The sequence below is a fragment of the Chaetodon trifascialis genome, chromosome 7 (assembly GCF_039877785.1).
Source record: "Chaetodon trifascialis isolate fChaTrf1 chromosome 7, fChaTrf1.hap1, whole genome shotgun sequence".
Taxonomy (NCBI): Eukaryota; Metazoa; Chordata; class Actinopteri; order Chaetodontiformes; family Chaetodontidae; genus Chaetodon; species Chaetodon trifascialis.
In genome coordinates this window covers 18122515-18148362 of record NC_092062.1, presented here as the reverse complement: position 1 = coordinate 18148362, position 25848 = coordinate 18122515, and the positions used below count along the sequence as shown (strand labels likewise).

The following is a 25848-nucleotide window of genomic DNA, read 5'->3' as shown; positions in this document are numbered from 1 at the left end:
GACTAAAGATCGCTTTCAGTAATTTAACTTGTGGCGTGTTAAAGGTCTGTGCCTGAAAGTAACAAAAGAGAATTAAAACTGACTGTATGGACACAGAGGCATCGTTAATGTCAAAGCTAATGTGATCTCAGACCACGACATTCTGTAGAAGAAGCATATGAGTAATATTTCTGAACTGTGTTTCACCGTGTGTTGCAGGATGAGAGTAATTTCGTTGTTTTGACTGGAGCACAAGAGTCACTCCATCACTAGAAAAGGAGCAGTGAGAAGATCTGGCAGAGCGTCGATCCGGTTTAGAGGCAAACGCAGCCGAGACACAACATCAGCGCAGGTTTGTAGAGCTGAATCGTGGCCTGGAGGCACCAAAGTATGGATCCCTTCAGAGCCTCCAGCAACAAGTTCTTTCATTTGAACAGCAGTTAGTTAAAAATTAGTGTACATACAGCAGTACACTGGATCACTGTTGAGGGCTGAAAGGAGTGTTTTCAAAGCAGCGAGGAAGAAACTGCAGTGATTGCATCTTGTACTTGAAAATGACTCTGCAGTGAGGTACAGATCTGATTCACTGGATGGTGAAGAGTGCAAAACCACAACACTGTGCATGAAAAGCAGGCCCATTTTGACCGCTGTGTTTCTGTCGTCTCATTAAGGTTTTTCACAATCGGACAAGGCCATTGCAGCATCTTGAGATGTGCATTCTGTTTGATACGGTGGCAGCTGCTCTAGTGAGAAGCTCGTTGTCTTATTTTTACAGGCCTTTGTGAAAGCAGTCAAGAATGAAAATTCAGAAAGGAAATGGAGTAAATAACGACATACCTGAATGGATTACTTTTAAACACATAACAGGAGAATAAGACTAAGTAATCACAGTAACTAACAGTTCCTCTACATCTTTTTAATGTGGTGTACAAGTACTGCTGTTTTCAATCTCATGTATGGGTCTTGATAGCTACATTGATAAAAAATGACAAAATCAAATATTTCAGAATGGATTTTGTCTTCAATTACAAATCACTTCCATACAACAATCATGGCCACAAACCTTCCCTTGTCAGCTGCTGTATAACTAATTTATGGAAGCTATGAAAATGTTTCTCTTTCTCTCTGAGGCTTGTGTCTGTTTCAGGTTGGTGTGGTCATCCGCTTTGAATTTTCCATTACTTTATGACTTTTCTAATCAGAAATGTCCTGTTTATTCACATGAAAGTAATCAAATGTCTGAGTAACATCCACACAGAAAAGCACACCCTTAAGAACAATAACTCTTCGAATGTTTATTTTCAGAAACACAGTGTATTTCTTACGTCATTACTTGGCAGCAGTCCAATGAAATAGAAAAGAAAAACACACGAATTCAGAGATTTTGCACACAATCTATTAACAAAAAGAGAGTGTTTGGATACGTGTTGTATTATTGTAACAAACAGACATACAATAATGCCGCCAAAGTAAGACATGACACAAAAAATACATATTGTACTTCAATAAAATCCTACCTACCAGCATACATTCATTTTTGCTAGTGTTTCATCTCACAGTAAAACCGGACAGATTCAGGCCTTTCTGCTCCAAACAAAGGCAAAGAGGAAACACGGTGGATCATAACTCTCTCATAACTTATAAAGGCACTTTAGTAAGGTGTCAACTTGACAATTGATAAAAATCAGCCACAGTCATTATACTGTCCGTGCAAACAGCTGAGGAAGAACAAAACCTCTGAGGTAAAACAAAGGAAGAGTTCTTGCAGTACCACATACAGTAATTCATCCATTCACCACACACTTCAGCCCAAACTGGCTGTCAGAGGCTTACAAAGACAATGAAAGAAAAATCTCCTGAGTGAGAGGCTGCATGACAATTTCACCTGATACGTAAGTGAAACTTTCCTCCTTAAAGGTGGGGTGAGTCATTCTGGACACCCCTCCCTTCAGTGTTCCTCCAGCAGCTACGCCCTCAAACTCATGGACACCGTAACATGCAGAGAGGGCGGTGCACAAACACTGGAGATGCATGTGTGCTTGACAGTGAGTGTATTAAATTAGAATGGCTGACCCCACCTTTAAACGCATAATATGTCACATTTCCACATTAAAATATCAAAAAACAACCTATGTTTTATGATTTGTTGAGTACTTAAAATTATAACAAATGTTTCCAACGATGTTCAAACCCAGAGAAAACTGTCAACGGTGAGATGGGAAACACGAGATGATACTTAAGAAGGTCAGGGAGGAAGTGACTTAATAAAACATGACTGAAACAACTACAGCTGCATCACGATATCATTAAAGTACATCTTTTGTTTCCATTGTTTTGATTGAGAGAACCCTAGCAGCAGCAATTACATACTGTACATTTACGTTAAAGCAGTACTTCAAAAAAAAAAAAAAAAAAAAATTCAACATTTTTCTCCAGAAATGTTTTTGTTTTTTTCCCAGCAGGAAGATACAATGACCAAGTTGTCTAATGTAAACAAGCTATAATCAGGATGTGATCAGTTCATCCTGACGTGAAGAACGATATCTGGACGTTAGTGATACTTATGTGTATGTTTGTGTACAAGAGGGATAGAAAGAGGGAGATTTAGATGATGGTATGCATATATACTGTGTGTGTGTGTGTGTGTGTGTGTGTGTGTGTGTGTGTGTCAGACATCCTCCTGTCTGTGGTGAAGGACATAATAGTCATGGACGTACATCAGGACGGCGAATGGCTGACCAATGATGAGTGAGATCCACACTGCAGCGTTGCCGTAGTTACCGCGCAGGAAGTGACCAACAAACCAAGCTAATGGAAGCTGGTAAGATGAAAAAAAATGTTTTTAGTTAACATAGTGGATGATTGTTTTTAATGACACTTCCTGTATGTGCATTGTTTTCTGCTCTCTGTTGATGGTGTTGACTCAGCACACGATAATGAATGACAAACTAACAAAGTCAACAAACACCTTATACAACCTGCTGTCCTGCTATAATCTCTGTGATACATCAAACATGCCCTGTCATGCTGATGAGGTTATTAATTAAGTTAATGATCCTGGAGCCAAGGCCAAACACTCAGAGCACCTTTTAAAATGTCCCATAGGAGTCAAAAGGCACAATGTCCACTTAATCTTTATTTTGACTTTCAGTATAATGTAAATATACTATTTCCTAAATGCCGTGCTACCTCTGCCCTACATACACCCATTTTCTATAACCTTTTCACACATTAAGAGGGAATGATTTACAGAAATCATGCACCCAGATCACACTGCATATGATACAGTCTGAACTGAAAACAGACACATATTTAAATTTCAGTGCAGTACAGGTTGTTGCAGAGCACAGCTGTAAGTTTACCATCAGCTATATGTGTTGGGTCTTACCTGCGCCATCATGCCCATGAAGGCCCAGAGCCTGAACATCCTGAGGGGAACGCTCACTAAGTACTGAAACAGGGGAACAAAAATCAAGTCAATCAGTTGGTGATCTGCACAAGAGGATGAGGAGTTTTGAGGACATACTTCTATACACAAAACCAGCGGAGCCAGATACACTGTACAGTGCTGGTGGTTGGACAACTGAGTGGCTCACTGCCAAGCCAGCTGAGCCAGTCACTGTGGTTGAACCTAAGCAGATACAATCTCGATATAAGTCCGGTCATGCTGCCAACTATCTGCTCTTTGCTTAGGTGGAGATAGGCTTCAAGGGTCACTGAAAGGTACTTTAGGTCAGGGAAAACTTTCCTGATAAAGAGAACACTTTATATTAAGGTACACATATTCACCATTAAAGTGTTGCTGCATGAATATTAGTAGCATCTTGGCTCTTTATTAGTCATTATGCACGTTGTTATTCATTTTGCATGACCAGATTCTACACATACCAGGCCATTAACTCAGAGTTTCCCCTAAATAACGTCCTAATTACTGCTTATTGACAGTAAGTAAGGATCATGCATTACGATCTTAATATCCTAACCCTTACCCTTAATGACCCTAACCACCAATAAGGGCTTCATAATTACTAAGAAAGTCCAAATGCTATTAATACACACGCTGATAAGCAACTAGTGAACCTTACTATACAGAGTCACCCTCGTAACTATTTGTAAGACTAGTGAAACAAGATAAGCAGGGATGACAGCAGGACGAATGAGCAGGCTTTCAGATTAATCTGCCAGGGCCAGCCACAAGAGTTTCACCTAAGCATAAAGAATGAAGACACAAGGCCAGGTCAAGATGACGAGTATCTGCTCTTTGCTCGGGTGAGTGTAGGATTTAAAAGGCGGCTTGAAAGTAAGTCATATTGTGGCTACTGCAGAATGGTGTCGCCTGTCATTGGGCCCATCAGATTTATGGCTGCACAGCCTGATAGCGACTGCAGGGTCTGATGATAGGTCAAAACATCATTTTGGCATAAATACCATTCAACTTTTAGCACATTTTACTGTGCACTGAGAATCATCCACAGTGTCGACATAAGCAGAGACAGTAGTCTCGATCTCAACTCTTACCTCATGAAAGAAAGCTGACAAGAAAAAGACGGCTGATTGGCTGACAATTTTACTAAATCCTCTCCGAAGCAGCGGCTTGTAAAAGTGGCTGCAAGACAGACAGAACAGATGTAGAACTGGGTGGATGAGAATATACTGTAAATGAGGAAGTCAAACGCACTGATAGAGATTGTAGAAATGGCTTGAGGACAAACATTTTACTTATTTGTTTGGTCAGTCACTTAGTATCAGTTTCCCATTGTGTAATTCTGTATATTGAAATGTCTTAATTCTCTTATGTGCTGTAATTCTCCCTTCCTGACAGGAACTAAATAGACTTTGCACAGCATTTAATTTACTTTGTCTTGTTTAATATAACCTCGCTACATTTGCTCCTGCTCCTATGTTAGTGTATGTGGAACTGGCTGCAGGCGCTGTATTTATTACTACCACTTACTCTCTCACCACCAGATGAATCACTTTGCCAAATACATCGGTGTGCCTTGTTAAGCCTTGTGCCTTGTTCAGTTCTATAAATTTCACTGCCCCTTCTCAGTGTGTTAGTGTGCAAATAACTCACCGCAGACACCACTTGTGTACGGGGATGTTCCAGTTCTGCCAGAAATATGTCACCGACTCGGAGTTCCTGAAAGAGGAGTCAGAAAAATAGAGTACTGAATAATTGCAGGGTCTAAAAAATGGATCTAAGGCAGGCTGATCAATACTGATGAACATGTCACAAAGTCTAAAATCTTTATTGTTATGCTGGAAAAGAGGAAATGATAGTAAGTGTTGGATGACTGTACACTGAATGATGAAACCAATTTACTAAATTCAGCAAAGGTACAATACATACAGTGATGAAACATTTACTCCTTTGAGTCTACAAAAAGCCCACATGGTAAACACAATATAACCAGAGTCTCCAAACTCATGTTGAACTAAAGATCCAGTCAGTCCTTCAGCACCGTCCACCACGCCTCACAGAATCAACAAACACACAGAAACTTACCACCAGTCCTTGTAGAACTGTCTGTCTCCGAAGCGCAGCAGCTCAGCGGTGAAGTTCATAGACGAGTGGAAGAACCAGTAGAAAAACATCAGCCACAGCAAGTGATTAGGAACCTGCAGGAGAGTTAAGAGAAATGTGTTATTTCAAGTGCTGGACACAAACAGCAAGCATGAAGACAGACAACATGAGCAAATACATGCTGTGTTTAAAAATGCTGTGTTTGTAACTCACAGCTAATCTTAGAAGTCTCTCAGTCATCCTGGACAGATCCATGTCCTACAGAGGAGAGAGCCATAGATTAACAAACATGACGCCATGTTGTTTTGTGAAGTAGCAGTAAGCAGTAGTAGTAAGCTTCACAGCAGTCTTCCTCACCTCTAGTGGTTTCATGGAACTTTGAATGATGGGGATCATCCACTGACAGAAAGAAAGTAAAAAGCAGCGTTAAACCTTTTTCACACACGCACTGTAAACTGTGAATTTTCCACATCATCTTAATATAATAAACATTTTTGCATCACTTGTGGATAACACTATTAGACCGTACCTGTTGAGTGAGAGCAACTAACAGCTGGGTGAAGAACAGCTGGGGATAAAGACACAATCAACAGAGTGACTGCCATGGTTTCACAGAAATAATTTACACAGACAGTTCTATAGTATCACTGGAAACATTCTTCTAGACTGTGTAGAACAGAGATGGTTTACATGTCTTGATGGTCTGTCTGCTCATCTTCCTTGCCTTGTTGGATTTTTTTGTACCATGGCCCTTGATCCTAGCATTTAACTTCATGTGTAAAATATTATCATAACTGCTAATAGCAATGACCAAAATACAAGACCCAAAATAAGCAAACATAAAGCTCTTAACAGCTGTGCAGGTGCACATGCACTTAAGTACTTTCTTTGGGAGACACTTGTAAAAATGTGAGAGCATGCACAAAAAAAAATAAATAAAAAACCATACAGTTATGAGATATTTCCTCACCATCTCAAACAGTCTCCTTAGCAAGAAACTCGTGCGAATCTTGGGTGAGCGAGGGAAGTTGAGTTCGTAGCACAGAGTTGGAGCAAAGACGAAGTAGTACATGTCTACAGAGAGGGACGAGAGCTCAGTGTGTGTCAGTCAAATATGTGACACAAGAAAATACAGAAAATGAGGCACCAGTGCATTATCAGTTAAGTTTCATACAAACACTAGTAAGATGGATTTTAGTACCTCTGATGGTGAGGTTGCCAGGGTAACACACCTTATAGTCGCTTCCCCTGAGGTGCTGCTCTGAGGGACCTGTGGGCAAAAATAATGCACAAACACACAAGGTGTGTGTGAGGTAACATTGTATTCTGTGGGTCCTTACATACAAATACAGAGACAAATAATAATACTCAAGTGCAGATGTTGATTTGCAACACCTTCTGTTACATAATAGATATTTCCTCAGTACTGTGACAGTTCCTGTGTGCTAAATTGCCAAATTTCAATTTTACCCAAGAGATGCAGTATCCAGTATCTGCCATTAGATGTCACTGTAACAGCATGAGCAAGGGCTACAAAGCAATTTCAAACATATAGAGAAACTGACCTTAAAATTAGCAAAGAATCCAATCTCAACGAGATATAGCTTGAATATAGCATTCAAACCCTCTTTTGTTTATGTATGTGCGAGTGTGTTTGTGACTTACAAGACAGCGACCTGGCCAGTTTCTTGGCCTTGACGGTGCTCAGCTCTCTGCACCACATGTTGACGTCCTTATAGGAGTACAGCTTTAGGAAGAGGATGGTGTAAGTGCCAAGAGTGAATGCACCACCGACTAACAGAGAGAGAGAGAGAGAGAGAGAGAGAGAGAGAGAGAGAGAGAGAGAGAGAGAGAGAGAGAGAGAGAGAGAGAGAATCATGATAGTTAACACTGTGATGCAGATAAAGCTGCAGTCTGAGAACATGTAACCAACTAATATCCTGCCTTGAAATATGGGAAGATGAGGAGCAGAGAAGAAGAACTGAACAGGGTAGAGAAGAGAGCGGGAGAAAGAAAGAGGGGAAAATGGAGGAGAATGTGAGCAAAAAGTGTGAGCATTTCGAGTGTGAAAAAGGAATGAAAAGAGAGAAAGAGAGGTCATGAATCGATCTTGAACAAACAACCAAACAAGGCCAGTAAAATAGATCATCTCAACACAAAGTATGAGAGCAGTTTAACTCTGCCAAGGACATGATCATACAGTAGAGTCACCACGTTTACCAGTGTGTGTGTGTGTGTGTGTGTGTGTGTGTGTGTGTGATTGTGTGAACTTATAAATCTGCGTCTGCATTCCTCTTTGTTAGCCAACCTAACAACACACACACAGTCTTGTTTCCATCATTGTTGGCGACATTACATGGACTTACACTCATTTCCTGGAGACTTATGGGGACCAATGTGACTGTGCAAACAGATTTATGTCCCCACAACGTGAGGAATACATGGCCACACAAACACACAGATGCACACACACAGGCCTACTGAGCATTTTGCCTACCAGGGCTTTATCAATACATACCATATGCTTGATCATGCTGAATAGACAGGAAGAGCCACCAACAAGCATTTAAGCCACACACTCATGCATAGTGCACAAACACACACAGATACACAACAAATTTGCCTGGCTGTTGTGCCAACAGGGTGAGGTGTAGGTCAGCACACCTGGTATCAAACCACAGCAGATCTTATGCATTAACCATATGGCTCTATGTGGCTTCTCGACAGCGAGATTGGCTCTGAGACAGTTACTGTAGATATCATTATAAAAACACACAGAGTGGAAAAACATACCAGAGGAGCCAATCATCACCCACTCATGATTTCCCACCAAAAATCAGGAATTTGTCTGTGAACTTCCAAACATACTAAATACTCAAAAAACACCTCAGCTGGTTTGATTTTTCAGTTTCACTTGTTTTTTTTCTCTCAGCAGGCCCTAGGATGTCAAAGACTGCAATGAGTCACAGATTAACACGTTTTTTTCCAGTAAGGAGTGTCTCTCCTCTTTGGGAGTACTCTGATCGGGGGAAAAAGGTCAAACTCGTTCCACCACTAGAAACGCCAGACTCAGCTCAATCAGACCACATGATAACCTAATGTATGTAAGCCAACGTGACACACCTTGCTTTCAAGGCTAATTATCTCAGTTTGGATCTGAGACGTGAGCTGTGAGGACATTGTGTTTCACCAGAGGGTTTTATTGGAGCTATTTGAGTATGTTTATTAGCCTTACTATGTATGTCTTAGTTTATTACTGTAAACATATAATTGGTGCACCACAGGTCCTTAGTTGGTTATCTAATGAGATGTGTCAGGAAACAAATCCACATACACACAACTCGTCTATTTTTCATTCTGAACCCAGAAATTCGTGCAGCAGACTGGGACACATTAAAGGACATCAAAAGCAGTGGAAATAATGAAATAATGACAGCAGACAGGAGAAAGCAGTCTCCCCTCATCGCTACAGTATTCCTTAAAAGCAGTTTGAAATTAAGCTTGATATCAGATCCTCGTGTTCTGCTTCATGCACACTGGCTGAATACTGGTGGAGTAAGTCGTGTCCAGTAAATGCAATAGCTCCATTCACACACTCACACACACACAGACACACACACATATCTGTACATACGCGCACACACACACGCGCACACACACCTGCCCTCTGTCAGTGCCCTTCCTGTGTGAACAGCAGCGCAGAGAGGAGAACAGACAGACAGATGGACTGACTCCTTTACTCCTTCACCTCCCAGTGAGAGAACAGATGAGAGAAGAGGAGGAGAGGAGAGGAGAGGAGAGGAGAGGAGAGGAGAGGAGAGGAGAGGAGAGGAGAGGAGCATTAATCAAAATGGGAGAGGAGCAAAGAATTAAAAGACTGATTTTCTAGGACCAAATTATTATTGAAATGTGCACCAAATTACACCACAAGCTCACTCTCTGTCCGCCTCACAAGCAAGATAAAGTAAAGGTAAAGGTATCGCTGACATGGCAGTCAAATGTCCTGTTGAATGCAACCGAGTGACTATAATCAGACATTTACTTATTAAACAAACAGCAACATTTTAGTAGATGCCATCCTCTATGACTTTTAAATATAACCAATGCACATCTGACAACTTGACTGGATGTATAATGTCTTGAATATGAATGAGTGAATACAGTGTGCTGGTGTTTCGTGTCTTTATAGGACTGTGAATGTATCAGCATTTGTGGAGGGCGGCCATGGTTTCTGTCAGGCAGCCTGATGAAGACAGAAGAAGGTGACCCTTGGATGACCCTGTTCTGCAAGCCATGCCTACTTTGGCATCTCCCCTTCTCTCCTGTTTTTTCCTTCCCTCTGCTCTCCTCACCTCCCCCTGTCCTCTCTTCTCCTCACCTCCTCCTGTCTTCTCAGAGCCAGCTGGAAATAATCCAGTCATGACCAACTGGTCCATTACCACTAACCGACTCCAATTATGACTCTGTATAAGAGACGTCATTTACTGCACTATCACACTGGTCGACCGTTTGTCTGAAGGGTAAGGATATGAATGTCCTCTTAATCTTTATTACAATTACACTCTGTTTTATACACATGCCGACACTGTAAACTACCAAAGAATGAATAATGGTTTGGCTGCGTAATGGATGCTACTGTTTTAGTCAACTGTTTGTCTCTGTGATGTACAGTACGAATTAGCAAGGCTGCACAGATGGTATTTTCATAACAGTAAAAAAAAAAGCATTTTACCTGGGGTCACGGAGGGGACCAACAGGACCACTGCAGCAGGGAATGTTAGCATGATTGCCATGTTAATGCAATGGACCAGAAATCCCACAAGTTCACTGAATGAACCCTGGGCAGAAAGAGAGAGAGGAGAGGGACAGCAGGAGTTTTTACATTAAATCTTAAAAACGGCAAGATGCCCTATTTTAAAACACCGTCACCCGATTAACTTGCATTTATTTGGAGATTTCTAACTTGGTGAGAATTTCAAGCGATTATTAGCTCAGCTTTTGAACGGAGCCACATTTTGAGTTATGGTGCCGTATTGAAGTTTTTTAGAAACTCATGATGTTCCATATTCATGCCGAACAGACAGAGCATAACTGAATATGCCCGAAATGCAGATGGTGAAACTAATTTCCCATTTTACCATTTAATATTTGCAGAAGCAATTGGGGAGGGTCGGCCGGTCGGTCGGTTTCAGAGAGCAGTTTTAGAAAAATAATCCCCCCTGGGAGTTGTGAAAGTGCTCCGAATTCAACAGTTCAGTTAAAACTCCACAGTGCTCGGATGTCTAAGTGCAAGCAGGGTTTCTCCACTCACCTTCGACAGCTGCCTCTCTGTGTAGAGAGCCACCACAACGAACACGTTGGACACTGTCAAAACACAATGACACATTCATGTCAGTTCCTCTAAAACACCTCATAGTACATTTTTCATCCTGTAGGCAGCCTGAATATGAATCTCACAAAAAGAAAACATGTCCTCATAAGCCTTCATAAGTCTACGTGTAGCTGATAATATTGCACATAAGTGTAAGATGGTCACTCCCTAATCAATTAGGAATTAAAGGAAAACACAAATAGGTTAAACTGCTGGTATGAAATGTGAGAGCTGACATCGGGCAAGTATTGAGACAAATCATTTCAAGAGCCTATTAACAAGGTCCTGAGGCGACTGTATTTATAATATGTTGTACATTGTTGCTACTTGGTGAAGACCTTATTTCTCTAAACTGCCAATGTTTTCTCTTCATTTCAAGCAGATTATTTTGTCAATATCCATTTAGTTCTGGAAGGCTTCATTAGCCTAAGACTTAAAGCAAACCGATAAAGGAACGCATCATCATCAAAGTGGAGTGAAAACACACAAAGTGGATGAACAAGCTTTCCACACAAATATAGAGTCAGGCTGAATTTCTGCTGAGCGAATCAGGAAAAAAGAAATCTTGCATATATCATAAGCCTGGGACTCAACAGGATTCTAATTTTTAGTAATGAAGTCATGAACTTAAATAAGAAAGAGCCTTTCAGCTGCCTTTTTAGTAAGAGCCTGCTCTGTCACTTATAAAACAAGCTGTCAGGCACACACACACAGTCATCGCCTCTCACATGATTACACAGCAACACCTGATGAAAGAAATGAGGCAGCACTAACAGAGCATATGTGTTTCACAGCACACACCAACTGCTAGAAAGCTGAATGACAAGGCAAGTGGGTGGGTGGGTGTGCATGCTCGTGCACACACGCACATGCACACATGCACGCACACATTTTCTATCTATGCTCATGGAGATACTTCCATTTACATGCACAAACATTGTTTTTTGTATCAAACTGCTACAATATCCACATTTTAGCCAAAACTAGTTTTAGTGCCATTTTTTTCTTGCACTCTTTATTATGCATCAATTGTTGCCACTAAGCCTGATTTTGTGTGGGGCAAATTAGGCTAAAATACATGTAGATTTTTCCTTCTTATCTTGTACTAGAGTCAGTTTAAACTGCAGGGTAACTCACTGCTGAATGAACTTAAGGAAACCACTGGTATGCAGATTGCTCATTACCCTGACTAGACTAGGCTAAGACACACTGATGGCACATAATTGCCGCAATTGTTCCATTTTAAGACCCTAATCAGTGCATTAGCATGTCAATCCATCTAATCTAGAGCGAACAGATGTGTCAGCTGTCAGACATTTTGATTACTGGGTCTTATCATCCTGTCATCAATGCAACTATGCATCAGCATTGCCATTCCAAATCAGTTTGTTTAAAGGCTCAGTCACATGGTTGCATGTGACTTCGCGGTAACCTTCCTACTATGAGGAGACAAGAGGGTTCTAAGAAGGAACAAATGCCTTACATGCAAAACTCTCTAAGCAGATCCATCCATAAGGCAAGCTAATCATGAACAAGTGCAAACTATTTTATTCAGCCTGTCATAGTTTGCAGTTAATTAGATAAAGTGTGTATAGTACTTCACCAGGTTTCTGCAAAGATGCTCATTATACTTACATGAGATTCTGTATTTACGCGAATGTCACCTTTTATCTTAGCCCTTAAAGCACCGCTACAAAGTAAACAAAAATCACATACAGTCAGGAGACCGACCATCTGTAATTTCCACTCAGCAATTCTTTTAACCAGGTGACTTTTAACATTTTCAGAGAATATGCTAATTACAGTATCAGAAGACATTCTGATTTGCTAAAAATTCATTCATTCCAACATCATTTACTCCACTGAAAAAAGGTCCAAATGTTGAGAGAAAACACTCCTTTTCTTCAACAGGCTTGTATACAACATTTTATCAAAATAAGATTCTGATAGTATGTTTAATTAATCTCTGTTCTTCATCACACGTCGAGACTCTATCCTATTCTGGGAGCAGAGACCTCAGGAAACGCATAACATGCTAGTTTATCTCTTTGGGAGACAGGCCTGTTGAGTATCTTTGACATCCAGCAGCTATTGAGCCCATATGTGCATCAAACTGGAACAAACAGCACCATTTAGCACCTGTTAGACACACGTAAACCTTCCATCAAGTATCTACAGAGCAGCTTTTGGATATTTTAGAAGTCACAAACGCTGGTGTAGAATTCATTTTATTTTGGTCACTCGGGGGCCACTTACCTAAATGTAAAACTTTCAATGCCGGTTTTCCAAACTTTGCACATTTTGCTGGTGGGCTGCTATAAATTGGAGACTTCTCATTTACTCTGTGTTGGGGTATTTGTGTGTGGGAGCGTGTGTGTGAGTTGCTGCAGTGATTCTAGAAGTATTGAATGCCCTCTGGGAATGAGCTGCTTTACTGTCCATGCTACTGTAAACAGACTCCCATTCTCACCTGTCTCTTAACCATCAGTGCAGTCATTTACCTCACCTCATCCATCTCTTCCTCCTCCCTCCCTCTTCCCTGGCTCTGAGTCAATGCAGCACTTTACATCATCTTCCTTCCTCACTCCTTTATTATTGTATTTTACTCTCCCTCTTTTCCAAGTTGCCTCTTTTTTCCATTCCTGCGTTCTTTCCCTCCTCAAAACCCCCTCTCTCTATATATGCCATCATTTCCTTTACTCTGGCATTTAATTCTTCCCTCCCCACTCATCTCTCTCTCTCTTCTATCTTACTGCCAATTTCACTAACTCTGGTCCTCTTTCTGCAGCACAGCACCACTGCACAGTATATAGGGCAGGTGATTGTCCCTCTAGAGACACCGTGAGCTGCACCACTGCAGACTTTCACTGCGATATACCATAAAAATAAATATTTGGAAAACTTTAAATATAGCATGAGCCCATGTGTCTTCAAAGAAGGCATGGGTTGAAATAAAGCAGATCACACCAGCTATTTAAGGAAAAAAAAACTTCTAACATGTTATACAATTATCAAAATGTTAGAATTTTTTTTCAGAAAAAAAATCAATTTCATTCTCACTCAAATGTCAAATGTTTCTTCATGTTTTTCGAGTGTGACTGTCTGTACACCCCTTGAACTGGCTCAGTGCTATAATTTAGGGGCATGCACATGAAGCTGAATCTGACCCTCAGGCATCCCATATCATTTTTTAGGCACTGGTGGTTCGAAGCGATTCTGGTTTGGCTCAACATCTATCCATGTTCTTCATCCCCTTTTTCAAAAAAATTGGGTCTTTTCAAGCTCATTTTAACAAAAGTGTCATTTTAATTTGATTTTCTACCCTTGCTAAAATTCTAAATTAAGCCGTTTATCAGAATCAAAGGAATTATGCTGTTTAATTATGTGACTGTCTGTGATTGTGTTGTTGCTTTTCTACTGTGGCTTAGGAGGCAGAGCGGTCTTCCACTTATCAGAAGGTCAGTGGCTTGATCCCTGGCCCCGGTCTACATGTCGAGGTATCCTTGGGGAAGATACTGAACCCCCTAATTGCTTCTGATGCTGTGCCATCAGTGTGTGAATGGTTAAAGCTTGTAGTGAGTAGGTGGCCTCGCCACCACTGTATGAATGTGAGTGGGTGAATGCTACAGAAATACAGTCCATTTACCATTTACCAGGTGACTTATTGCACAGATGAAAAGTGTACCTACCAATCACAAGGCATGCTGCTGGCCAGCTGTAGGGGTCATTCAGAAACAAGGAAATCACCTGAATAGGGTCCACAAGAACACCGTACCTGACAAATAAAAAAACAAAACAAAAAAAGGGAGGAAATCACAAATTAAAAAAAGAGAACTCAGAATATTTGAAGCCATTTAATTGAGTCAAGTTTCTTCAAAATTGAAATAGAGAACTGCACATATTTACTATAAAAAAAAAAGCTATGGATGATTTCCATTGAACCCCCTGCACTGTCTGATTTTTAAGTTTTATATATAGACTTCACAGCAGACACGTTGGTGTTAATAACATTAATTATTGTTGTGTTCATTATACCTGTGCTTTTCCTATGAGAAAATGTGCGCACTGAAAAAGATCTATTTGAAGAATAGAAGGAAGGAAGTTTGTGAAATGTTTTGAGAACCGGGTACTTCTGTTTGGTATCTTTCATCATTAACACCAATGCTACCTCTGTTTAAGAATTACATACATTGAAATAACAATGCTTTATTGCAGCTGTGAAAAATACAGGAATAATAAAACAGCCAAAAATGACTTACCTTAACAGGTTTTCTAAGAAGAGGCGAGCGTTACTCAGCACCTGTAACACAAGGCAAAAAGTGAAGCTCCGACTGTCTCATGTATGTATTTCCGTTTTTTTTCTTCATGTCTCTGTATGTTTCTTTCCTTTGTTCATATCTTCATGTCTCCTTCTGTTGCTCCCCTCTTCCCTTCCTCTCATCTCTCTCCTCTCTTCAAACTATTTCTCCTCATCTTCATCCCCCTCCTCCCCACATTCTTATTTTTTATCTCTCCTCCTCGCTCTTCCTCGTTCTAAATGGATTGTAATATCTCATTACCCAGCACAAAGGTTTTGCGCCTGGAGATGGGACAGAAGTTCAGTGCGAATGAAGGAAAACCTCCTGCGATGAACACAACGATCTGTGTTCAAAGCATGGATCAACAGAAGGCTTTGCAAGCCTCGTTTTCTCTCCTATTCTCTCATTTTCTGTCGCTGCTCCCCAGCACAGAGGAGGAAGAGCCGCAGAAAGCGTTGAGCTCGGCAAAAACTTGATAATTATATTGAATTATTTTGCTGCACTTGCACATAATTTTAATAATTTGAGAAAATTCCCATTCAAAAGGGGTTTTGATGTCATTCCTCAAAATAAGCAAAGTTGGATAACTCAAGATCTTTTTGTCTTTATAGAACAATTTGGACATTATTTTTTAAAATTTCATGTAATTTTGATTTGCTTGATTGTATCAATCCATGCCAGTGGATTATGACACAAAACAGCACCAGGACACAGAAGAAGCTGGCAGTATTTGCTGGACATTTCAGGGCAGTATCTGAATTTGGATAAAACAGATGGATTTGAAAATGATCATAACTTGTCAAACAATCTACGCCTACTCGAGCCTTTTTATTCAAATCATTTTGAAATTAGCTAAACACTCAAGAGCTATAATTAATCATGGAGAGAAACACAAAAATCTGTTTTTCTCTTCAATTAGTTGGTCAGCAAGGGGTGCGTTTATCATCTGATAAAGGAGGCACTCTCAACAAGTGGCCTGATACTTAACTTTGCTTAAACAAGATAAATCTTTGTTCTGCCACTGTCTCTCTCTGTGATCACTTGTGTTTAAATGCTCCCAGTTTAACAAGGCTATCTGCAATGTGTGCACTGCTGCATGAGTGAAATCGCTCTTCCATATTCCTGCGGTTGTTTGACAACACATACAAATATGCCGGTGACAAAACGTGTACTGTACTGTACTGTGCGCGTCATCCAAGTTTCTAGAAGATTCGTCACCATCCAACATACAAAACATCTGCATTTTTTAAAATTCGACCAATTCATGCTTTCAAAAAGCAGTGGTCACAAATGTTTGTTAAGAGCCTGCTTTTAAAAAGATGTGTTTTCAGATGTATTGCCTTGGCGTTGTGTGTGTATATGTATGCACGTTAAGTTTCTTTGTGTGTGCGTGTGTGTGAACTTTTTTCTTACCAGCATGACCACACACCAGTTGAGGACTCCTCTGTAGTTACTGTAACCACTGGCTGAACTCAGCAGGGACTGCTGGCTCTTATGACAGCTAAAGAAATAAATGACATGAATAAATGGGTCGAACAGTCAAGATGATCATGATCATGAGCATTATATCGACTGCACAACAAATAATGAATGCAGGGAAAAACAATCTTGTATTAACATACACACTGCTTTTCTGGAAGTTTTAGTGACAAAAAAAGAAAAAGAGAGGGTGACACTAGCAAAAACAACAGACTGCATTCAGAAATGTGGCTGCAGCTCAGAAAACTTGGTGAAATTGGTGACATGTCCCAAAGGTGTGGTTATTCATTGATTTTGCTTCACAACAGCAAAATATAGTCGACTACTTTATAACACACTGGTGTAAATACCAAATAGCGCTTAATCAGTTTATATTTTGGTATTATATAAGTGGCCTACGGAGGTTAAGGTAGCCCACAAGCCACTCGTGTTAACGGGGCCCCTGATCGATACGCCCCTGATCGATGACACGGCCCACATGGTGGATTTTAGCTGTTAAACACACACTCTCTCGGGTCTGGTCATGCAGGGTAAGTGTTTGTTACTCTGCCAGACAACACTGAAAAAGTGTGAATCAGGGTATGAATGAATGGACGACGACAGACACAAAACCAGTAGGACCAGTTCAGGACTGACCGGCCGTTAACCCTCTGTGTCTGCTACACAGTCAAGCTAGCTAACGATACTAACTAGCTCTAACTAGCTAAATAATGGAAGTAACTGTATCTTACGGAAAATGTAAGTTTAGCCGCCGGCCTTTTTGAAGCCTAACGCCACAGATTTAACCCCAAAACAAACTCGAGAACTTTCCCCTATAGAAACGGCAGCTTGGTCGCCTCCGTGCGGTAACTCACCTGAGTCTGTCACTAATGTCAGTCCTGCCTTTCTGCTTGACGCTCTTCGTTTTGGACCGGGCTGTCTCCAGAGAGCGGTCACGCTTTCCGTGGCCATTCTCTCTGCTCCCGTCAGCGGTCACTGAGCCCTGACACCCCGCTGCAGACCTCCCGTTCACCGGCAGCAGCGTCGCAGGTCTCCCCGCCGCGAAAGTCGCCCTTCTCCTGCGACTTAAGGTCCCGGCCACGTCCGAGTCACCCATAATGACAGAGAAAAACACTACAAACCCACCCGAAGTTCACTTCTACAGTTCAGTTCCGGTTGTAGCATGTCTGGTGCTCCTAGCGTAGTAGCCCTCGGGAGGGAAGTGCATGGGTGGCTCAACAATCCGCCCAAAGCTCAGATTTCCGTACAGCTGACATGGTGGCTGGAGAATATGTGACGCAACATGCAGGCAACTGTAGCATGTTTGACTACTACAGAGTCTACTGTAACCGACAGGTGAGACACACCCTGAAAGTTTATTCAAATATGAAGGACTATTATTGAGTCTTCAGGCAAGCCCGGGCCCCTCCCAGAGGTGTCGTGTTGGCCCCTGCCGGTCTCATCAGGTGCTGTGCATCTTGTAGAATAAAATAGTTGACAGAACAATATCACCTCAAGGTCCTTTTACTAGCTGCTCTGGAGCTTTGCTCAGCTGTCAGACATGTCTTCAAAGAGAAAAAAGCTGAAGAAAAATCCACAAGTCAAACCATTTCCTTCAGATGCAAGAGATGTTTAGTAATGATGTTAAACGTGGTCAGCCATCTGTAGGCCTGCCTCTGGGACACCTGCAAGCGAAGGGAAGTGGGTCTAATGGACACAGAGGAAGATGACCAGGTAGAAGTCTCCAGGGTTTTACCAAGGATGGCTGTGATAGCTACTGGTTCAGCATCATTCAGCACACCTGCTTTTGGCTTAATCATTAACAGTTTTTACATGATGTAGACACTGTGATGTGTGTCGGACGAGTACTGCAATAACCTTGTAAAGACCTTTTTAATTAGCGAGTACAGTCTTTAATGACGCGCTTTTAGTCTGTCAGGGCCATTGGTCTTTTAAGTAAGTGGTAAGTAAGTGGGTATCACAACTCTGGGTCCCATAAAAACCTCTCAAAAGCACCATAAGTACAGCTGGGGCTGACGAAGAGCAACTGAAGCCGATGGATGTTGAGCTAATTACATCTGAGACTTAGTCTGATGATGAAGAGCTGAGCCTGACAAGCTTGGTTTGGTGTCACTCAGTGGCCACAGTGATAAGTAAATCCCGTTCTCATTCACCTTTCTTCTTCTCCATCCTCTGAACCCGCCAAACTTTACATGATTCATTCCATTCGTGACACAGATCTAACCTTAACGGTTCCATTTTTTGATTTATCTTCCCAGAGACTGTGACAATAGTGGTCATTACATCACATCCTGTGCGTTACTCCTTGTGCGTAGCAGCCAAAAGACTGTTTGAAAGCTTTCATTTAATGAGAATGCCCTTTCTGTCTATTCTAGCTCTGTGTGCTTATCCATACCGTGGTGTGAACTGATCAGTGGCATTGATCCAGCTTTATCAGTCCTTACTGTCTATAAGGTTGTCTTTTAGAGTAATGAGCCTGTCTGCAGTTGTTGGGATAAAAGACCTTGGGGAGGGATCAATAGGAAACTTATCACTAATTGTTTTAACGCTTAAACTCCTTGCTGAACTACATTTCCTTATGTTTCCCCCAAACCATTAAAATATATTAAGCTCAATCTCAAGTTGCCCTTTTGGTTGCCATCTTGCTTTTTTTGTCTTTTGTTCGGGGTCAATGCAAAATGATTAAAAGCGGCTCCGTTGTTTGATTATGAGGGACTAAATCTGGATAGTTCTTCCAGATTCAGACTTCCAGCATTTGGCTGGCATCTTTTCTAACAACACGTAATAATCTTCCACAGGGAGGCTGAGCAGCATGAATCAAGTGAAGAGACGCCCCATCCACCATGATGCAACAAAGCCTACAGCCTCCTCTCCAAGAGCCAGTAGAGGGAGTCCAAGACTTGAGTCCTGTTGCTGCCTTTTGGTGAGTCAAGTCATTGTGTTGTGTCTCATTTGAGTCATTTTTTTTTGTGAAAACATCACAAAAGCACCATGGTGATAAGTCAGTACATTTATGCTTATTAGAAAATGTATTCATAAATAATTATGAGTTCATAACTTTCATATTTTGATGAGCAGTTAAGATGGTTTTGCTGAACTTCTGCAAATTCAGAAAGTTTGAAACATGAAACTAAGCTGAACTTGGGCCCAATTTTAACATTTTCCTATAGTATACTCTCGAAGCCACTCTGTTGCGTGCCAGTCTGCTAATGCTCCACAGATCAAGTTATTTTTGATAACAGCTAGCCATTTAAAATTTAGAGAATAAGAGGTTTTACCTATGCATTATTCATGCTTTCTGTAGGGCCTCAAAAAACTGAAGCTTTCTACAAGCTCTCTGAGCTGCAAGAGGCAGGTAGGAACACGACAAATTTCTCTTTTCATATGTCTCTCTGTCTCTGTCTTTCTTCCGTTCTCCCGCTATAGAAACATGACCTTTAAATTACCTTTTCCCTATTCAGTTCCCTTTTTTTAAACTGCATTTATCTATCTATCTGTCTGTTTACACTATGTGGCTGAAGGTATGTCATCACCTGAATATTACACTTCCATGTGACATTTTGAACGTCTTATATGAAAACCACAGGCATTAATCTGCCGCTATAACAGCCTCCACTCTTCAGGGCTCTTCAGGCCACTCAAGTTCTTATTCAACATGAAAGTCATTTCTTTATGGACCTCCTTTTGTGCATAAGGACACTGTCATGATGAAACGGGGAAAGATGTTCACTCTGGCATGCTCTTTTATTATGATATGTTGTTGCATTAAGATTTCCTTTAACTGGATCTAAGTGGCTTTACCCAAATCCTTAAAAGATACTCCAAACACACAGTATCAGGACTGATCTGTCCACAGACTTTTGGCCATATTTGTCCTTGTATCTACCCACTCTGTTGCATTCACATTGTTGCTTCTGTCAGTGGGTTAAAATGTTGAAATCAGGCTGCTTAACCACGCTGGCGCTTGCTCAAGGCTTGGTGGGAGAGGAAGAGTGAAAGCCTGTGTGACTGAAAACACAGATGTAAGGCAATAGATATAGAGACAGATGATAAATATAGAGACGAGGGAGCAAGAGAGAAAGAGCAAGATGGGAGGGATACAAAGAGAAAGAGAGGATGGAGGGAGATCTCACTTTCTATCTACTGTATATCTCCATCTCGCTCTCCCTCCATCTGGAGAGGCAGAGCGAGCGAGAGATAGTGTTTGCCCTTGCAGGTTGTAATGAAGCTGTGGAAGGATGGATGACTCACTTTAACACAGGCAGAAGAGAAATACACACTCCAACATCGCTCAGCTGACCTGAGTGTGTTTGTGCGTGTGGGTGCATTTGTGTGACAGCCTTTGTGTATATGTATGTTTGTGATGGAGATCGTAGGAGTGTGTGTGACAATTGAGACTGATGCTGATAATATAGGAGACTGGATGGAGTGATAAAGGTGCCACTAGATAGACAGACAGTGATAAAGAGGTATTCTGTTGGTAACACCCATGTGTGTTTGTGTATGCACAAGTGCCTGTTCATTTACATTAATGTGCCAGCGCGTACATCTGTGTGCAGGCATAATGCATGCCAGTGTGCACTTTTCTGAGTGTGTGTTCAGCCTCACATTATTAAGTGAGCGTGCATGTTTTTTTTTTTAGCAAGCACCTATCTCTGCATGCACCTGTGAGTGTGTATATGCGTGTGAGAGAGAGAGAGAGAGGGAGCGAGAGAGCATCATGGAGAGACAGATAGAGGCGTCATTACGCTGTTAGAGGGCTTGGCGCCACGTCAGCACTTCCTGCAGTTCAGCCAAGGACTCCTGCACACACTGTCCATCCATCTCCACGAGTCTGAGGGAGGGAAAGGGTGAGAGGGAGAGAGAGAAATGGACTTCCTGCTAGATGACTGGAATCAGGAAGAGTGAGAAAATGTTGGTTGGAGGGATAAATGATTCCAAACTCGTGGAATAGATCTGCTGAATGTAGCTGCTTGTATCAAACTGAAAACTCAACCAAGCTGCCAGCAGAGCTATACCCTCATACATCCAGATGCAGCCTGCTGTGTTACCGAACTCTTAGCTCACTCTTCCCTACAGGGAAATTGCCTCCACTCATCCACGGGGCCTTTACCTATCTTGGTTTTCTAATAGTGGAATAACCTTGCAAGGAAAGTGCAGAGTGACTTCCTGTTTTCTGATATATCTGAAAGCCCATTCTTTAAAGAAAACGACAGGTTCCCTTTCATGCTGAATCGCAGCACCCTGCAAATTCCTCTGTCATGTCCAAAACACTGACCTTTTCTCCTTAGCTTATGTTCCCGTGCACAGACATATGTATTTTTAAGTCACAATCATTGTAGGAACATGAGGATCTACAAGAAGAGCACCCTGACTCTGGGGACTTTCAGTTGGAGTATTGGTAATTGGATGGATCAGAGTGTTAATTAATAATGTCTGATTCGTCTGTCCAGAGAGTATAACCATAGTTGTTTTTTCTCACAGAGTCATAGTTTAGACATGATTGAAAGTACTGTATTTTCTTAGTTTGGAGAGGTGTGATATTGGGAGATTTTTCGTGCCTGAGGACTGATCATTTGTGTTTTATCCGATTATTCAGAGCCACTCCCTTGCTGGCATCGGTTCCTCACAGCCACTCAATAGACTTTCTGCTTTCTAGTCGGCTTCAGCAGTTTTAGTGTTTATTGAATTTGGACAAAGGTATTGCAAAAATACCTTTAACAGCACTAAATGAAAACCAGCTCTTGGAGCTCTTGCTGTCATTCGTGGTGCCCTGATGTCAGATGCTCGCATCTCATTGGCTGTAAACTTCATATTGACAAAGTTGTCAGTTTGAGTACGAATCACAGCCTGTCAGCCCCTCACTCTCTACCCTCTGTCATTCAGGGTTGTATTTTATGAAAAAAAGACAGAAATATTGAACTTGAACTCAAGGATAATTATATCATGTAGAAGGTTACAATCAGAGCCGCTTACCGCTGTTGTGATATGCAGTGGACACACGCGAGCAGCAGGCAGAGTTCAATGCCACCTAAAATAGTTTGACTTGCCTCAGAATTTTAAAGGGCACAAGTGGGAGTTGGACAGAGAGAGAAAGAGCTGAGAGGGATGAAACAGTTGCATGCATTGTATCTGTGCGTGTGTGTGCATGTGAAGCAGACCATGTTTAACAGCTGGCCTGGGGAAATGTCATTCACCACTCGCTATATGAGCGTGATGTAAAATGGAAGTGATTTTGTATGGGACAGAATGGAGAAGCATTTTATCTGTTTCATTTGTAGCCTCAGTGTTTTCCTTACCGTGAAATAGGTGAGTCTGGACTCCCCTGCTAAAAGAATTTCATTAGATCTGGTTTCAGTGGAGAGACCTCCGAACCTGCATGCTTTGTGAGCCATGCAGTAGAAATCGAAGGAGATTTGGTGAGGACTTGTTTTTTTTGGTGTAGTTTGATGTAGTCCAGCACAAGCGGAGAGAGCGAGCATGGGTTCGTGGCTGCTTCTTGGGGCGGCTTTTGGCAACAAAGAGACTGTTACTGATTCAGATCAGCCTTTACATTCACAGCTTGATATTAGGCAAAGTGAATCCTGCAGACTCTGATGCAGACTTTTAAGGGCTTCTATGATGTTTCCATCTGCATTAGCTGATTTTGTTTTCTTCCTAGCTTTGTCTGTCTTCTCTTTGATACTGATCAGGTAGCATGCAGTCAACTTTTGAGGTTTCCACTGAAAACAGCTGCGTCTGCACACTGTTGAGAACAGTGAGAGGCTGGAAAACCAAAACAATGGGCTGAAAGACATGAGAAAGCTCTGTAGAGCTGGTGGCAACTGCAGTGATAATTATCTGGGGTCACTCCAAGTGACGACTTTCATATACAAGTTTTCATGTGATACATTATCAATATAAAAACATTGCTTTAAAGATATTCAATTACAGTATATTTGAAAGGGGAAAACTGCAGAGATATAAAAACCTAAATCATGAAAAATGAATTTGTTGCTTACACATTTATCTCCTCAGGCAATATTTATTTATCTTGTTTTTTAATTATTAGTATTTTCCTACTTGAATATACATTTACTGCTCTGTGCCAGCACTTATTTTATAACTTACGGTGTTGTGACGTGTGCATTAATCTCATTTGAATTTTATAGAATCAACGTACAGCACAGCTTGGCGCTGTGTGGCAGCATTAGTCATTCCACTATTGTGAATGAGTGAGTAATATTCCTCTCCCTCTTTCTCTCTCACGCACACACTCAACCTATAAATGTGGCATTATGCTGATCTGTTGGAGGTGATTTGCACTCGTTAATTCACACTCATGAATTTTCAGTGGGGCGTCACATTATGATGTCATAACATCTTGGAAACCAGACATGAAACTCCAAACAAAAAGCAACAGTTCTATTTTTTCCCCAGTCTTTTGCTGTTAATTGTGTCACGTGTGCATCACCCTGGAAAATGTTTTTTTTTTTTTTCATGTGTTCGCCCACAGCTGGGATTCACTCCCATTCAGTTCTATGGAAAATCCCATAAAAGATATTATCTCTGAAGAAAAATACAATAGTTATGTGCTTAAATATACTGCCCAGTGAGTTAATTGATAGCTTAATTTACATTTCTGATATGCAAACTTAAGTGTGCATATATTTTAGCTCATATCTGATATCTAACTTCAAGTGAACTTCAGCACAATTTAGTGACATTTAAACAAAGGAAACACATGAGAATAAGCAGTGTTCATTTATATGAACACACACACACACACACACACACACACACACACACACACACACACACACACACATATATATATATATATATAAAAAGCTTAATCTAAGTTTACAGACTATTTGTAGATAATTAAAGACGTTGACAGTGATGATGATGTGGCTCTGGGACAAATGTTCCAAACTACATGAGGGAACAAACAACACTCCAATCAACTCGTCAGCTCCATATAATTGTCACTGAGAAATCAGCACTCATTAACACCAAGCAATTCTACACAAGGGGCTAATTTGTTAATTTGTGACAGCAGTATAAAAACTCAGATTATCTGAGCCCCCTGTTTTCCTGAAATCTAACGGTTTTATCCTCCTTTTAAAAGCGATAGTTCCAAATGTGGGGCTACAGCGCTTTCTCTTCAACCTTTATACAAGTATAGATAATGTCTGCCGCTTTATCTCAACACACCCCGGTCCAGCCTTCTGTGACTTCAAAATAGGATGTGAGTACAACTGTTTTCTTACCGTAAAGGGTGCTCAAGGGTAAACTGTTGGAAATGGTAAAGGTGGGGGAAGATGGAGATTTGAAGGGTTATAAGAAAAAAGGCAAGGTGTCCTTTAGTCACGGGGTTATGAAGCATTTTATCACAGCTTTTCTCTGACTCTGCAGCTCCTCTGACATTATCAACCTCACACTTTGTGAAAGCAAAACTCTGTGAAAAAACTGCAAGACTGCAGTCTTCAAACAAACGCCTCAAACATTTGCACATTGCAAGCATTTTGTAGCCAAACGTCTTTGTATGCAGATCTGGGATCAATTCTGTTTTTGATGAAAGAAAATGTACAAGTTCAGTCTGGCGGTCTGCTGTTGTTTACATTGTGTTCTAGTTTTTAACAGCTTCATAATCAAAGGCTTTTCTCTCTCTGCACCGTGTTGAACTCTGAGCTGTAATGGAGGAATAAATTGAAGTACTGAGATTTCAGCATACAATTATGTTTTATCTTCTGCTCATTATCTAACACACACACACACACACACACACACACATACTGCTGTGCAGACATTGTGTAGGAATGTGGGACATGTACAGTATGTATCCGCATTTATACAACCGTATGTAGCCAGACACTCAGTTTTTAAAGCCTGTCTTGTCCTTAAAGGACTTCAAGGCGTTTTGCTCCAACAATTCTGATGTAATTCAACTCAATTCAATGATTTTGCCAATGTCAGCTCTTTTGTAATTACACACTTTTCCGTGCAGACTCAAATTAATTAAACTAGCTCTTCAGTTGTTGTCTGCCCTCTTGCCGGCTGCTGATAAATCACATCACCATCCAATGTTCTCCACTGATGCCGTCGAGGAGGTGGATATATTGTGACTCTCCCATTATCCATACAGTGACTTAGTGGACATGAAGTTAATAAATGGGCATAGGACTGCTTTATCTTCCAGCATGAGTCAGTAA

The 25848-nt window shown here is 41.1% G+C and overlaps 1 protein-coding gene across 1 annotated transcript; it reads right to left on the bottom strand.

Annotated features, from left to right (window-relative positions):
• Positions 1 to 1260: 1260 nt before the first annotated feature.
• Positions 1261 to 17867, bottom strand: dgat1b (diacylglycerol O-acyltransferase 1b). The gene is made up of 17 exons (XM_070966274.1): positions 17509 to 17867; positions 16589 to 16676; positions 15137 to 15177; positions 14567 to 14652; positions 10818 to 10870; positions 10239 to 10344; positions 7172 to 7300; positions 6708 to 6776; positions 6477 to 6580; positions 6036 to 6074; positions 5864 to 5905; positions 5720 to 5764; positions 5489 to 5601; positions 5057 to 5122; positions 4498 to 4585; positions 3368 to 3430; positions 1261 to 2797 (listed from the first exon to the last, which is right to left on the bottom strand). The coding sequence occupies exons 1-17, from the start codon at positions 17748 to 17750 to the stop codon at positions 2648 to 2650; spliced, it is 1524 nt and encodes a 507-aa protein (XP_070822375.1). The 5' UTR covers positions 17751 to 17867; the 3' UTR covers positions 1261 to 2647.
• Positions 17868 to 25848: the final 7981 nt, after the last annotated feature.